The sequence below is a fragment of the Pseudorca crassidens genome, chromosome 9 (assembly GCF_039906515.1).
Source record: "Pseudorca crassidens isolate mPseCra1 chromosome 9, mPseCra1.hap1, whole genome shotgun sequence".
NCBI lineage: Eukaryota > Metazoa > Chordata > Mammalia > Artiodactyla > Delphinidae > Pseudorca > Pseudorca crassidens.
This window is the reverse complement of record NC_090304.1, coordinates 82,163,551-82,180,531: the sequence shown is the minus strand read 5'-3', so window position 1 is coordinate 82,180,531 and position 16,981 is coordinate 82,163,551. Positions and strand designations below refer to the sequence as shown.

Genomic DNA, 16,981 nt, shown 5'->3' with positions numbered 1-16,981 from the left:
ATAATAGCTTTTAAGCTGGGGTTGCAGTAATAGAGATGATAACAAGTGGTTATATTTGGGATCTATTTTGGAGATAGAATCAATAGAAACTACAGATGGATTGGATATGGGCTAATGAAAGAAATGAAGGATTTGTAGAGACATGAATAGACCTAGAGGCTGTCATACAGAGTGAAGTAGGTCAGAAAGAGAAAAACAAATATGGTATATTAACGCATATATGTGGAATCTAGAAAAATGGTACAGATGAACTTGTTTGCAAAGCAGAAATAGAGACACAGATGTAGAGAAAAAATGTATGGACATCAAGGGGGGAAAGAGGGAGGTGAGATGAATTGGGAAATTGAGATTGACATATATACACTAACCTGTATGTATTTTATACTAATATGTATAAAATAGATAACTAATGAAAACCTGCTGTATAGCATAGGGAACTCTACTCAATGCTCTGTGGTGACCTAAATGGGAAGGAAATCCAAAAAAGAGGAGGTATATGTATACATACAGCTGATTCACTTCATTGTACAGCAGAAACCAGCACACCATTGTAAAGCAACTATACCCCAATAAAAAAAATAGAAAAAAAACCATTCTAAGTTTTGGGCTCGGCAACTGGGTGAAAGATATCAATTCCTGAGAGAGAGAAAATTTGTGGTATAGAGAAAACTTGCGAGAAACCTATTTGTAGAAGAAGACGGTATCAGAGGTCCTTCCTTGTAAGTTTAGTTTAAAACATGTTACATCCAAGAGAAAATGTTGAATAAACAGGTGACGTACAACTGAGGAATTCACAGAGAGATGTTGGTACCACCTAGAAGAGGCCACCTAGGGAGAGATGTTGATAGAGAATAACAGAGACTCTAATACAGAATAATTCCACTTTGGGAAGTTTGGCAGAAGAGGAAAAGTTAGCAATGAACAGACAGATTTTGAAAGAGTAGCTGGAAAATGTAGGATCATAGAAGCCTAGAGAGCATGTTTCAAGAAAGATGTGTTCAACCATGCTAAATGCTAAGAAAGCAACAAATAGTCAGTGGTAACTTTGATAACAGGTATTTTGCTTAAGTTGTGAGGATAATAGCCATTTTATGCATACAGGAAAAAAAATCAGAGTTGAAAACATGAAAATGGTGAAAATAGACAATGCCTTTAACGACTGTGCTGAGAAGTGGAGGAGAGAAATGGTACAATAGATGGAGGGGAAACAGAGTCAAGGAAATGTGTTTTTAAAAGATAAATTAAGATTCTAATATGCCAACGGGGATAGCATAGAAGGGAGAGAGGTAGAAATTGATGCTCTAGAAGATAGGGCTGAATAAATGCTTGAATAAAGTTCCTGTGTGTGAGAGGGAAAGGGACTCATAAGGAGTGGTATCACGCTTAGATCAGAGGAAGAACATATCTTTCTTCTTTTTTTTTTTTGCGGTACGCAGGCCTCTCACTGTTGTGGCCTCTCCCGCTGCGGAGCACAGGCTCCAGACGCGCAGGCTCAGCGGCCATGGCTCACGGGCCTAGCCGCTCCGCGGCATATGGGATCTTCCCGGACCAGGGCACAAACCCGTGTACCCTGCATCAGCAGGCGGACTCTCAACTACTGCGCCACCAGGGAAGCCCCATATCTTTCTTTTTGGTAGGAGGGAAAGAACAGAAGGTTCTTTGTTTTTTGTATTTGTTTCATCAGTATCTTATAGTTTTCTGAGTACAGTTCTCTTGCTTCCTTAGGTATGTTTATTCTTAGGTCTTTTATTCTTTTTGATTCAATGGTAAATGGGATTGTTACCTTAATTTCCTTCTTCTGATCTTTCATTGTTAGTGTATAGGAATGCAAGTGATTTCTGTGCATTAATTTTGTATCCTGAAACTTTACCAAATTCATTGATGAGCTCTAGTAGTTTTCTGGTAGCATCTTTAGGATTTTCTATGTATAGTATCATGTCATTTGCAAACAGTGACAGTTTACTTCCTCTTTTCCAATTTGGATTCCTTTTTTTCCTTTTTCTTTTCTGATTGCTGTGGCTAGGACTTCCAAATATATGTTGAATAGTAGTGGCAAGAGTGGACATCCTTGTCTTGTTTTTGATCTTAGAGGAAATGCTTTTGGTTTTTCACCATTGGGAATGATGTTTGCTGTGGGTTTCTGGTATATGGCTTTTATTATGTTGAGGTAGGTTCCCTCTATGCCCACTTTCTGGAGAGTTTTTATCATAAATGGGTGTTGAATATTGTCAAAAGATTTTCCTGCATGTATTGAAATGATCTTATGGTTTTTATTCTTCAGTTTGTTAATGTGGTGTATCACATTGATTGACTTATATATGTTGAAGAATCCTTGCATCCCTGGGATAAATCCCACTCAAACATGGTGTATGATTCTTTTAATGTGTTGTTGGATTCAGTTTGCTAGTGTTTCATTGGGGATTTTTGCATCTATATTCATGAGTGATATTGGCCTATAATTTTCTTTTTTTGTGATATGTTTGGCTCGTTTTGGAATCACGATGATGGTGGCCTTGGAGAATGAGCTTGGGAATGTTCCTTTCTCTGATGTATGTGGCCCAGGATGTAATCTGTTGTGGGGAATGTTCCATGTGCACTTGAGACAAAAGTGTATTCTGCTGCTTTTAGGAGGAATTACCTATCGATATCAGTTAAGTTTATCTGGTCTAATATGTCATTTAACTCTGTGTTTCCTTACTAATTTTCTGTCTGGAAGATCTGTCCTTTGGTGTAATTGGGGTATTAAAGTCACCCACTATTTATTTTTTATTTATTTTTATTTTTTGCGGCACGCGGGCCTCTTAATGTTGTGGCCTCTCACTGTTGTGGCCTCTCCTGTTGCGGAGCACAGCCTCCGGACACGCAGGCTCAGCAGCCATGGCTCACGGGTCCAGCCGCTCCACGACATGTGGGATCTTCCTGGACCAGGTCACAAACCCGTATCCCCTGCATCAGCAGGCGGACTCTCAACCACTGTGCCACCAGGGAAGCCCAAAGTCACCCACTATTATTGCATTACTGTCATTTTCCCCTTTCATTGCTGTTAGCATTTACCTTACATACTGAGGTGCTCCTCTGTTGGGTGCATATATATTTACAATTGTTATAATTTCTTCATGGATTGATCCCTTGATCATTATGTAGTGTCCTCTTTGTCTTTTGTCCTCTTTTGTCTTTATTTTAAAGTCTATAAATATTGCTACCCCAACTTTTTTTTTATTTCCATTTACATGGAATGCCTTTTTCCATACCCTCACTTTCAATCTGTATGTGTCCCTAGGTGTGAAGTGGGGTCTCTTGTAGACAGTGTATATATATATATATATATATATATATATATATATATATATATATATATATATATATATATATATATATATATATATATATATATGGGTCTTGTTTTTATATTCATTCAGCCAGTCTATGTCTTTGAGATGGAACATTTAATCCATTTACATTTAAGGTAATTATTGATATGTATGTTCCTATTGCCATTTTCTTAATTGTTTTGGGTTTGTTTTTGTAGGTCTTTTTTCTTTTCCCTTCCTCTTATGTTCTCTTCTCTTATGGTTTGATGACCATCTTTAGTGTTGTGTTTGTGTTGATTTTTCTTTTTTATGTATATATATATTGTAGTTTTGGGGTTTGTTGTTCCCTTGAGGTTTTGATTTAGTACTCTATATATGTACAAGATTGTTTTATGTTGCTGGTCTCTTTCTTGCCTAGAGAAGTTCCTTTAGCATTTGTTGTAAAGTTCGCTTCGCAGTGCTGAATTCTTTTAGCTTTTGCTTGTCTGTAAAGTCTTTGATTTCTCCAACGAATCTGAATGAGAGACCTACTGGTTAGAATAATCTTGGTTGTAGGTTTTTCCCTTTCATTGCTTGAAATATATCGTGCCACTCCTTTCTGGCCTGCAGAGTTTCTGCTGAAAAATCAGCTGATAACCTTATGGGGATTCCCTTGTATGTTATTTGTTGCTTTTCCCTTGTTGCTTTTAATATTTTTGTTTGTCTTTAATTTTTATCGGTTTGATTAATATGTGTCTTGCTGTGTTCCTCCTTCGGTTTATCCTGTATGGGATTCTCTGCACTTCCTGGACTTCAGTGAGTGTTTCCTTTCTCATGTTAGGGAAGTTTTCATCTACAATCTCTTCAACTGTTTTCTCAGGCCCTTTCTCTTTTTCTTCTCCTTTGAGTCCCCTATAATGCAAATTTTGGTGCATTTAATATTGTCCCAGAGGTCTCTGAGACTGTCCTCATTTCTTTTCATTCTTTTTTCTTTATTCTGTTCTTGGCAGTGATTTCCACCACTCTGTCTTCCAGCTAACCTATTCATTCTTCTGCCTAAGTTGTTCTGCTCTTTATTCCTTCTAGTGTATTTTTCATTTCATGTATTGTATTGTGCATCTCTGTTCTTTAAATCAACTAGTTCCTTGTTAAATATTTCTTGTATTTTCTCAATCCATGCCTCAACTCTTTTTCTGAGATTTTGGACCATCTTTAATATCATTACTCTGAATTATTTTTCAGGTAGATTGCCTATATTCTCTTCACTTAGTTGTTCTTGTGGGGTTTTATCTTCTTTCTTTATCTGGGACATACTTCTCTGTCATCTCATTTTATCTAACTTTCTATGTTTACAGTCTCCTTTCCACAGACTGCAGGATCTTAGTTCCTCTTGTTTCTGGTGTCTGCTCCCTAGTGGGTGATGTTGGTCAAGGGGCTTATGTAGGTCTTCTTGTGGAAGGGACTGGTGCCTGCCCTCTCACAGATGGGCCTGTGTCTTGTCCCTCTGATGGGCAGGGCCATGTCTAGGGGTGTGTTTTGAGGCAGTTGTGAGCTCAGTACAACTTTAGGCAGCATGTTTTCTGATGGGTGGAGCTGTGTTCCTACCTTGGTTGTTGTTTGGCATGAGACTTTCCAGCTCTGGGGCCTAAAGTTTGTTGGATGGGACCAGGTCTTTCTGCTGAAATTTGGACCTCTGGGAGATCTCCATTCAATATTCCCTGGGGCTTCTACTACCAGTTTCCTTGCCTTCACAGTGAGTGATATTTAACATCTGCCTTCCCAGGAGACCCTCTAAGACCCCTAGGTAGTTGTAGCCTGGGTTCCTATGGAGGTACTGCTTTGTGCTGTGTCCCTCCAAGAGTGGAGTCTCTTTTTCCCCCAGCACTGTGGAGCTCTTGCACTCAAGCCTGCTGGCTTTCAAGACTAAAATGCTCTGTGGCTTCTTCCATCCAATGCCAGACCCTCAGACTGTATTGGAGGGCTATTTTATGTGGAACCTCTCTGTGTAGCCTGCATGGGTTTAATATTTTTTGGTGCAAGGGTTGTTTTTAATATAGATGTCTGCCACCTCTTTCCTCACTGTATGATGACTGTTATTCCCTTTATAGGAGGTGTGACTGATGTTGTAGTGTCCAGAGCTTGCACTGGATATTGAGCAGGGCCTCCCCTTTGCCCTGTGGTTGCTACTTCCTTGCCGGAGGTGGGGTATGATCCCTAGTTGTTGGAAGAGAGGCCCCCAGATCTGTTTCTTAGCTGTGTTTCTGATCTGTGGTTTGAGGTAGGCAGGATTGCAGTACTCCTACTGGGAAGGAAGCCACTGAGTATTCCTCCTCTGGAGCTGTTCACCTATGGGTGTGCTCTGTTGTGTCACCTTGCACCCATTGTGAGAGCTCTCAGGTTACACTGCTGTTGGCACTGCTTTCAGTCCCACCTTAACTGTGGGTATGCCAGCCACTGGCCCTGGTATCTCTCAGATGTTTTTTTCACCAGACCTCCAGCATAGATCCACTGAATTCAGGTCCCAGGATTGCAAGTAGTCATGGATCTGGACCTACTGTGGGTGCTTTGGGGGCAGCTCTGACTCTAGCCTGGCCCAAACCCTATGTATATGTGCCCACAAAGTCTACAAATGCTAAAGCTAGGTCCATCTTGGCTGTGGGAGCACTTGTTGCCCATTCAGACATTCTGTAGGTGCTGAGATTACAAGGCTGGTCACGGGGGTGTCAATTGAATCTTCACACAGCTGCGAGGAGAGATTTGAGTTTTTCTTCCTTAGTTGCATGTTCCCTGTGGGCTCAGCTGTGGTTTCAGCCCCACCTCTGTATGTGGGCCACCCACAGAGGTCTGCCCCTGAGTCTTCCCTGGAGCACACGAGTCTGCCCCAGTGGGGAGGGAGCTTGGATGCAGCACTGAGGCCAGGGTCACAAGAGCCCTGGTGGTTATGGGAATGCAGTAAGGCAGTGGTCCTGGGCATGAGGGACCTGGCCTGGGGAGGCAGCGGCCAACATGTGGGGAGAAAGGCTGCAATGACATCTCCACCCCTTGTCACTTAACCTTAGCACTTTTCTTCTACGGCAGTCCAGGTTTCCTCCACAAGAATTCCTGGTTGTGGATTTCCTCACTCCTGTCCCCTCAAGCTATCTCCTTGCAGCCAACAGCAGTCCTTTCCCTGGGTTTGCTCTCCATACACCATGTTCCAACACCCAGGCCCTGTGCACACCAGTGGACACGCATCTCAGGCTGGGGCATGCAGGGCTGTGGCACAGACTGTCTGTGTAGTTCTCACTCTGTCCTGCCTGCCACAAACCAGTTGCTGCACTCTCTTCCAACAGCCTCAGAAGCTCCCCTTTTGTCCCAACTGATCTTCCCACAGGTGAGGTGCTTCCCTGGATGCAGCAACCTCACCCCTCCTTCAGCTCCCCAACCCAGGGGTGCCGTTCCCATCCTGCTTCCTCTCCTCTTCTTTTTCCCTTCTCCTTTCCTCATCTTACCCAGTTATGCAGGGATTTATCTTGTCCTTTTAGGTGCCTGAGGTCCTCTGCTAGTGTTTTATTTTATTTTATTTTTTGTTTTTGCAGTACATGGGCCTCTCCCTGCTGTGGCCTCTCCCGTTGCGGAACACAGGCTCCGGACGCGCAGGTTCAGTGGCCATGGCTCACGGGCCCAGCCGCTCCGCGGCATGTGGGATCTTCCCGGACCGGGACATGAATCCGTGTCCCCTGCATCGGCAGGCGGACTCTCAACCACTGTGCCACCAGGGAAGCCCCCCTCTGCTAGTGTTTAGCCATGTTCTGTGAGAATTTTTCCATTTGTAGATGTATTCTTGATGTATTTGTGGGGAGATATGAGCTCCATCCACATTCTCCTACTTCTCTGCCATCTTGACCTCCATCAATGATATTCTTATGCAAAAATATTAGAAGGAATAGAATGTTTGTTGCCTAAGGGAAAATGTGAACCAGGGGATACTTGATAGCTATTTTGAAGTATGAGAAGATAACTCTTCATTAACAAGCAGTCATTAACTTTTAATCTGTGCCAGGTATCATTCTAGATACTAGGAATACAGAGATTAAACACAATTAATATAAAAATAATTATTTATATGGGGCATTTACATAAAAAAATGAAACATAGGGAAAGATATATTGAAGTCATGGGAGAATTCATGGGCTTTACAGGAAGAGGAATTAGATGTTTCTTTCTGTATGTTCCCAATGTGGAAAATATATATCAGTGCTTGGAAAGTTCACACTTTATGATGCTCAGAACTGTTCAAAAATGCCTTAGAATGTTGTAAGTACCCTGTTAGTGGAGATATTTCAGAGAGTGGTAATAATAAAGTAGGCATATAGTCAGCAGAGTTCAAATATCTGAATAATGACCTTATTAGGCAAGATGAACATTAGGCTTCCTTCCCAATCTTAGATATCATGTTTATGTGAGTCTAGTGTGTTGGGTCTGAGAAAGCAATCAAAGTTATGACCACTACAAAAAACAGAAATTTATGGTGGGTTCAGTAAGAAGCAGAAAGCAAAAGGGGGAGTATTCAAGATTTGTGTTTTAGTCATTTTAAATATGAAATGATTTTCTTATTATACTAAACTTTGTGGTGGGCTGGCAGTAAGCATTTCTGGAGAATGAAAGCCCAGTCAAAAGATCTGCATGACTTCATGGCAGTGGATGCTACTGTTTAATGAGCTATTTTTTCTCTTTTAGCTCCTCAGGAAACACAGGCTTCCCAACATGGGAAGTTAAAACTTTGTCCTCCTGATCATTTCCATACACTGAAGACAACAAAGGCAGATGAGGTGATATGCTTTGGAAGATTTTCCATTTAAACAAGATACTGGGACTCACTCAATTTTAGTTCTTGTTACAAACGTCCTAAGATCAGACCAAAGACACAAGATGTTATTTAATCATCTTATCTAATAAACTGGTTCTTACATTTGATTTCCTGTCTCTTCCATCACATTCTGAACTCCTATCCACCACCCAACCAAAGCCAAGTTCCTAGAGTGTATACTCAGACCTAGTATATGTTTTCAATTTCAGGTATTGTCTCTTTCCTCAAGAGAATATATTTCCATTTCCAGGCTCTCCAGCCATCCACTATTTAATTGAAAGGGCCTGTTTTGTATGAACTTTGGAGGCAAAATTAGGAGGTCTGGAGCAACTCATTTTGTGTCTGTTAATTGCATTTATATCCAGTAATGGAGAATGAAGTCTGGACATGCCTGGCCCTCATCATCTGCAACAAAGAATTTGACTGTCTTTCTAATCGATATGGTTCTGAGGTTGACCTTTTGGGAATGCAAGATTTGCTTGAAAGCCTTGGATACTCAGTGGTTGTAAAAGAGGATCTCACAGTTCTGGTAATGGACCAGGAGAGTGGGACAAGCTTCCTTCCCTCCTAAACAGTTTTGAACTTCTTTCTTAGCAGCTGTAAGAATAAAATGCATGTTATAGAAATTATATTTGCTCCAGAATATGATTCCCTTTATTTCAGCCTCCTCCCGTGCACAGTCTCATAGAAAATATTTAGATCAGCTCTATGTAGCAGTATTTCCCCCCAAATGTGGGATCTTTCTAAAGTTCTCAATCTGGGAGGCATCTATTACTTGATAGCCTGGGTGAGACATAAGCTCTGGACCCTGAAAGTTACTGATATCTACAGAAAAAGCTTATGAGACTTTTACAATCTCAACATCATGTGTGTAAATGTAAAAGTGTGTAGAAAAAAATTGCACATACACACATAAAGAAAATGTTGTTATTCTGGCCATGCCAAAAATAATCCCAGAGGGCTTTAGACAAACCGTTTTAAACCTAACTTTCTGCTGTTCCAAGATGAAGGAATTTGTTGTGTTTCTAATTTTTGTCAATAGAAAGTTCTCTCTGTCTCTGTCTCTGCCTCTGTGTCTGTCTCTCTCTTTTTTAATAAAAACTTACAGGAACTCCGACATATAAAACAGATGAAAGCAAAGCTCTCGTATTAGAGACATATCATCTCACTTGCCCCTCATTATACTCCATCTCCCAGTATCTTCTTAAGTGTAAGCTTCCATTGAAAACCATTGGGCTAGATGTTATGTAAAATCTCTACTAACTTTAATATTTTACACATCTAATTTCCTGGTTTTATGTCAGAATGTAATTTCTCTTACAATTCCATTCAGTCCAAATCACCTGATTCTTTAGTGCTTGCTCCTTTTTGTGAATTCCACCTAGTATTTGAGTATAAACTATATAAGGAGAATTCCTCAATAGTAATTCTGGAGTGTTTTTCAGGAAATGGAAACAGCACTAAGACAGTTTGCTGCCCGCCAAGATCCCCAATCCTCAGACAGCATATTCCTTGTATTTATGTCACATGGCACCCTGGATGGAATCTGTGGGACAGACCCAGATATTCTTCGTGATGATACCATCTTCCAAATTTTCAACAGCTGTAACTGCCAGAGTCTAAAAGATAAACCCAAGGTCATCATTATGCAGGCCTGCCGAGGCAGTGAGTCTGAGTTCAGGAAACCCAGGGAGTGGCCATGTACTTCTTTCTATTAGTCTAGTGTCTAACCTTCATTTTCCCAGGAATGGGGAGAGAAACAATATTTCAGTACAACTCTTAGGTCCAGTCCAGAAAGAAATTGTAATAAGCCTGTACTATTTTTCTTTTTTTTAAGAAATGATAAGTAGCCTAGAATAATGAGGAATATCCTGATTATTTGGGACTAGGTTTTCAACATGGTCATTCTAAACTTAAGTGGGCTTTATGTGGTTCCCAGTCAGTGAGGCAGTTTTTCTAGTAGCAAGACATTTGCATTTTTAATAAATGCCATATTGAAAGGAATAATTGTAAAAGACTTTCTGTGTGTATGTGTGTGTGTTAATATAACATCTTTTATAAGACATGGATGTCTCAGAAGGTGCTGGGATTTTTTGGGTGACTGACATGAGAGAAGCCTCTGCATATAGGTATGACCAGTTCTTGCAGTGTTCCATCTGGAATGATGCCATTACAAACGGCCATGTGGAGAAAGACTTCATTGCTTTCAAATCTTTGACTCCATGTAAGTGACTTCAGAGAGAAAAATTTCTAGATCTCCTATTAGTTTCTTGATCACAGGCTTGGTTATGATCATATCTTATCACTAATATAAGAACATTTCTTCCCTAACTAATGAGATATTTAGGTGGGGAAGATATTTAAGTATTGAGATTTTCATGACTGGAAACGTGTATGTATTGATACTGGAGGAAATTTTCAAAATAAACAGGACTTCGGTGAAGACCCAGATTTAAGATAGTCTATACATAAGTCAAGAGGTTTTTTAGATGTAGCAATGGCACAGAAATGTATCATCTTCTCAGATTTGGTCCACCTGATGATCTACTAACAACTAAATGAGCCAACCAGTGAAACTGTAAAGCTTGCTCAACACATGCTTGCTCAACACCTATTGGCCTGTTATTTGAATCTAGTCTTAGGTTATTAGTTAACATTCAAATACCTGACTTCATGAGAGTGCAATCAGTGACTGAAAATCCTTCTTTGGCAGGAAAGTCAGAGTAGAAGGTAGAAATAAAAGATATTCTTGATTGCTCATGGTCATACCTGTAGAAAATCTATTTAACAGTCATTCGTGATATTGTTTTATCAATGATTTAGATAACAGGGGAAGTTTTAAAACCTAGTTTATACAAGTTCTAAGTGCTTTGGTGTAGTAATTTCAAATTTTAATGTGCATGGGAATCATTGAGAACCTCATTAAAACATAGATTTCTGATTCAGTATGTCTGGGGCAGGGCCTGAGATTCTTCACTTTTTAAAAGCTCCATGGTGATGCAGTGTTGTTGGTTCATGGCTGCTTGTAACTAGGAAGGGATTAGAGGACCCTCTGAGTCTACCTGGGGAAATAGGAAAGAGACCATACAGGAAACACCCATTACACAACTGGAATAGTTCTACTTCTCTTTGTTTTACATATTGGAGTTTTAATTATATTTTATTTGAAAGAAGAGTTCTGTGCTTTTAGCTATTGAAGGAAGTTCAAAAAGTATATGCAGTCTGATACATACTCTAAGAGATTATTTAATTTAATTGAGGAAATAAAGTCTAATATGTGAAATTCTTGCATTAATATTTTTATATACATAACTATGTGCAGATAATGTACTAGGTGCAGGGCATGTGATACACAGTTAAAGCAGGCATGGTCACTAAACATTACAGATTACAGAGTGTATGGTCAGGCCAGAGAGACAGAAATTAATTGGGGGAAAATATCTGTTATGTTTAACAGAAATAAATAATGATTGTCAAATGTGATGTGTTTTAAAGAAAAACTTTGTGCTCACATTTGAAAGATGAAGGAATTACCCATATCAAGGGCATGAAAGACAAAATCAAACAGACTCACTTATGTCACATGGTTTTAAAATGGAGCCGAGAGGCCATTAACGAAGTGAGCTTTATGCACATCCTCACCAGCTGAAACATGAACTTTTTTTTTTTTGCGGTATGTGAGCCTCTCACTGTTGTGGCCTCTCCCGTTGTGGAGCACAGGCTCCGGACGCGCAGGCTCAGCGGCCATGGCTCACAGGCCCAGCTGCCCCACGGCATGTGGGATCTTCCCGGACCGGGGCACGAACCCGTGTCCCCTGAATCGGCAGGCGGACTCTCAACCACTGCGCCACCAGGGAAGCCCTGAAACATGAACTTTTGAGCTGGACCAAACTACAAATATGCCAAATATTCCAATAACTCTGCAAGAATACCTGCTACTTGCTCCAGCAATGGACTTTTGCTGAGTGATAGCGTTGGCAACCAATCATGTTCAGTCAAGTCTAGCTTTCTGCCTTGCAACACCAATCAAAATTCTTTGTAAGCAAATTATGTAAAGATTCCCTTTTTTGTCTTTAAAAACCTCTGATTTTGACCCTTAGTGGGACACTATTTGGATTGCTACCCTAATCTGTGTGCCCTGAATAACAATTCTTTGATCCCAAATAAATGTTTTTGCTTGATTATTGCCTCTTAACATTTTTAGGCTGACAAGGGTAAGAGAGGAATATTCCAGACAGAAAAAAAAAAAGCGGTGTACGAGGAAGGCGTGAGAAAGAAAGAAAGGAGCTTAGAAAAGAGAACCAGAGAACCAGTGTGGCTAAAACACAGAGCCAGGGGACAGTAACCAGAAGGAATTTGGAGAAGTACACAAGAGCCACATAATTTGAGGCCTCATATGTTAAGGAAGGATTTGGTCTTTTGTACTAATATATTTTAATACTAATTTTACTTTATACTACTAATTTTACTTTATACTATTTCATTGCTTAGGTGACCTTTAAGCAATGAAATGATACGATTTTCTTGCTTTTTTTTCTTTTTAAAAAATTTATTGAAATATAGTTGATTTACAATGTTATGTTAGTTTCAGGTGTACAGAAAAGTGATTCTTTTTTTACATTGTCTTTCATTATAGGTTTTTACAAGATATTGAGTATAGTTTCCTGTGCTATACAGTAGGTCCTTGTTGGTTACCTATTTTATATATCATAGTGTGTATATTTTAACCCCAAACTCCTAATTTATCCATCCCCCCCTTTCCCCTTTGGAAGCCATAAGTTTGTTTTCTATGTCTCTGATTCTATTTCTATTTTATGAATAAGTTCATTTTTATCATTTTTTTAGAGTCCACATATAAGTGATATCATATATTTGTCTTTGTCTGCCTTACATCACATAGTATGATAATCTCTAGGTCCATCCATGTTGCTGCAGATGGCATTATTTCATTCTTTTTGATGGCTGAATAGTATTTCATTGTGAGATATATATATATAATCTCACATTTTCTTTATCCATTCATCTGTCAATAGACACTTAAGTTTCTTCCATGTCTTGGCTATTGTAAATAGTGCTTCTATGAACATTGGGGTGCATGTATCTTTTTGAATTATGGTTTTCTCCAGATATATGCTCAGGAGTGGGATTGCAGGATCATATGGTAGCTCTATGCTTAGTTTCTTAAGGAAACTCCATACTGTTTTCCATAGTGGCTACACCAATTTACATTCCCACCAATAATTTAGGAGGGTTCCTTTTTCTCCACACCCTCTCCAGCACTTATTATCTGTAGACTTTTTGATGTTGGTCATTCTGATTGGTGTGAAGTGATACCTCACTATAGATTTGATTTGCATTTCTCTAATAATTTGTGATGTTGAGCATCTTTTCATGTCCTTTTTGGCCATCTGTGTGTCTCTTTTAAGATGATCACTGTGAGGATTCTGTGGAGAACGAATTACAGTACAACAAAATTAGATGTAGGGAGATAGGTTAAAATGCTATTGCAGTATTACAAGCCATAGGTGATAATGATATTCTTGGGATGAGGTAAATATTTGGATCCAGGAAATAATTAGTATATAAAATTTATATGGCCTAGTAGTTTAGCAAGTATGTCTGATGAACATGAAGACATGATTGAGGTGACTCAAGTTTGCAGTGGAGAACTATGGTTTATTCATTAAAATGGAAATCCTGCAAGAAAATTTGAGATGCCTTTGGCATATTTCAAGATGAAATGAAGAGTGGAGAGTTACATAGCTGTATATTCCAGAGGAGAGAGCGTTTGAATTTTGGGAGATGCTTGCCTAAGAATGATATCTAATATTCTAAAAATGGATCAATTTATCTAGCAACAGAGAATAGAAGGAGAATAGATCCTAAAGCTAAGGTTTGAAGAACTCTAGAGTTCACGATCTGAGACAGAAATATTAGTCAACAAATTATACTAAGAAAGTATGGTCAGGGAATAAGAAAACTAGGAGGATGTGTTGTCAGAGTTATGAAGAAAGAATCTGTTGGAGTTACCAATATTTTCTGATGTGAATGGGAGACCAGGTAAATGTGGGGCCTGATAAATGACCATTAGACTTAAAGAATTAAAGGTCATGTATGACCTTGGGGAAAGTCATTTGGTAAAGTTGTTGTGGGAAGGAGAAGACAGACAGGAGTGAGCAGGTTAGGAGGAAATGAAGATGTTGAGTATAGATAAATTGGAGAAATTTAACTATAAAAAGGAAGGAGAAATAGGAAGGTAGTTGCAGATAAAGTGACCAGAGAATATTAGCTTTTTCTGATAAGAGAAATTTGATCACATTGCAATGGTAAAGAGAGGTAATAATTCAAAAGATGTTCACCTAGAGTCTGTCATACAGAGTGAAGTTAAGTCAGAAAGAGAAAAACAAATACCATATGCTAACACATATATATGGAATCTAAGAAAAAAAAAAAAAGGTCATGAAGAACCTAGGAGTAAGATGGGAATAAAGACACAGACCTACTAGAGCATGGACTTGAGGATATGTGGAGGGGGAAGGGTAAGCTGGGACAAAGTGAGAGAGTGGCATGGACATATATACACTACCAAACGTAAAATAGATAGCTAGTGGGAAGTAGCCTCATAGCACAGGGAGATCAGCTTGGTGGTTTGTGACCACCTAGAGGGGTGGTAGAGGGAGGGTGGGAGGGAGGGAGATGCAACAGGGAAGAGGTATGGGAACATATGTATATGTATAATTGATTCACTTTGTTATAAAGCAGAAACTAACACACAATTGTAAAGCAATTATACTCCAATAAAGATGTTAAAAAGAAATAGATGTTCACTCAATAAAACAGTGAGTGCAAAAAATTATAGTATTAAAACAGTATGGATGAAGAGCAGGCCCAGAGTCAAGGACTGCCAAGACCTGGCTTCTTTTATTCTATTATGTAGTAAATGCTCAAAGGATTTATGTTCTTTTCTACTACTTGCAGTCCTAGAGGTTGTAATGTTGGTCCTGCCTACTAAGAAAGTCAAAGGAATTTATAATTGAGGGTCTATGATGGCTTCTTTGGGACTGTTATGTAAACATCTCAGCATTGTCCAGATTTGACCTCCCTCCTTCCTACGAAGCATCAGAATCAAACTTTGTTCAAAAGTTATGGCTCTAAGAGTCTTGTACACTTATATGGTGGCTGAATCCCCCCATTATTTTAAAACTGTTTATTTTAAGGCAATGTTTCTTGGATACTTGACACAAATGGCTCTCTTTTCATTTCCCAACTTATCTACTACTTCAACGAATATTCCTGGTGTTACCAGTTGGAGGAGATTTTTTGAAAGGTAGGAATCTCTATGTCTTTTCAATTTATGTCCCAGAAAACTCTGTAGAACTGTTTGCAAAGCTTTTCTGTGAATCCTGAAGCTCTTAAGTCATCTTGATGCTCCTTCCGGTACTCCAAGTTTATTTAAAGAGGAAGTTTTTGGAAGCACACTACGTAGAACCAGAGTGAGTTTTTCTTATTCTGATAGGCTTGCTTATTTAATGAGTGCTTTTGAGAGTACTATTTCATTTGTGTAGGTACTATATCCAAGGAAAAGCTAAAAAGTTCTTCTGTTTATATTGTACTATCTGACCACAGCCTTAATACAAACTGTATACTATATACTCACTTCTGAGAAGAAGTCCAGAATTCCCTTTTAAATTTTTTAAAAAAGATTTCTTTACTATTTTAGGTTCAACATACATTTGAGACCCCAAATGTACTGACCCAGATGCCCACGATTGAAAGACTATCCATGACACGATATTTCTACCTCTTCCCTGGGAATTAAAATCATGCAAAGCATCCAGGTAAATGTATCCAAGAAGTGGATTTGGGTGCTCCCTGCTCAGAGTCTATACAAAAAGTCTGTACAGAATGGAGAACAATGACAGAGTGCTGCAGCACCGTAGTCACCGAGGCTTGCCTTATCTGCCTTTTTTTACTGGCTGCTGGTGAAACTGTAGTTTTATTTGACTTTAGCCATTGTATAATGACTGCACATGAAATGATAAGTCCAATGGTAGCTTGCTAGAAAACATTTCAGTCCTCATTTCTCTCAAGGATCTACTCAGTGAATATAAAATATTTAGTTTTTATGCATGCACAAAACCAAATAATAGGACATGCTATGTAGAGCAGGTGTTTAGCTTCCTGACTTCTGAGAAGTCAGTTTTGCTGAGTCACATCCCTTCTCTGTGATGAGGGCTGCCTGGACCACAGTGTCAACTGTTATTGCTGGATCTATGCTGAGGCAATGAGCTTCTAGCGTAGATCTTCCCATTTGGGGATGACGGGTCCATAGCCCTTTTGTGAAGATACATCTCACAGGAGAGATGAGTTCTATTTATATCTTATCTCTAGAAGCCCAATTACTCATGTTCTCTTCTCTTTATTTTTTCCAGGAAAATTAAGGCATTATGGTTCCTATGAATCTACTATTTTAAAAGGTCAACTTAATTAAGAATATTTTTATATAAACTTCCCAACTGCCCATCCTCCAAAAATAACAGGGTAAAATCACTCCTATACTACTGCTGTATTAATGCTTCATAAATTCTTTTAAAATTATGCTTGCTTTCTCATTTTACCATAAATACGTCATGCTCATTACAAAACAAATTTTAAGTATAGAAAAACAAAAATTTTAATGAAGAACTAATACTTGTTAACCTTTTTGGTATTTCTAGATGCAAGTCTAAATACTTCTACATTTTTTTGTTGCCAAGATTTGTTATATGCATACAAGAAATAATGCTGATAATGATTGGCAGAGGAATGAAGATACATGTCTCTTTTTAATACTGTTACTAAT

At 39.0% G+C, this 16,981-nt stretch overlaps 1 protein-coding gene across 10 annotated transcripts in view; it reads left to right on the top strand.

Moving 5' to 3' along the window:
* LOC137230805 (caspase-12-like) overlaps positions 1 to 16,981 on the top strand; it is a 31,225-nt gene that overhangs the window by 5,759 nt on the left and 8,485 nt on the right. For 2 of the 10 annotated variants that reach the window (XR_010946262.1, XR_010946259.1), the window contains exons 4-6: positions 15,446 to 15,466; positions 15,860 to 15,977; positions 16,572 to 16,977. The exons of 1 other annotated variant lie outside the window; for it this stretch is intronic. Coding sequence is in view for 4 of the 9 variants with exons in the window: in XM_067750868.1 (XP_067606969.1) it covers positions 8,505 to 8,710 (206 nt within the window). In the remaining 5 variants the exon portion in view is untranslated. 7 more of the 10 variants (XR_010946263.1, XR_010946260.1, XR_010946261.1 and 4 more) reach the window with 7 other exon arrangements.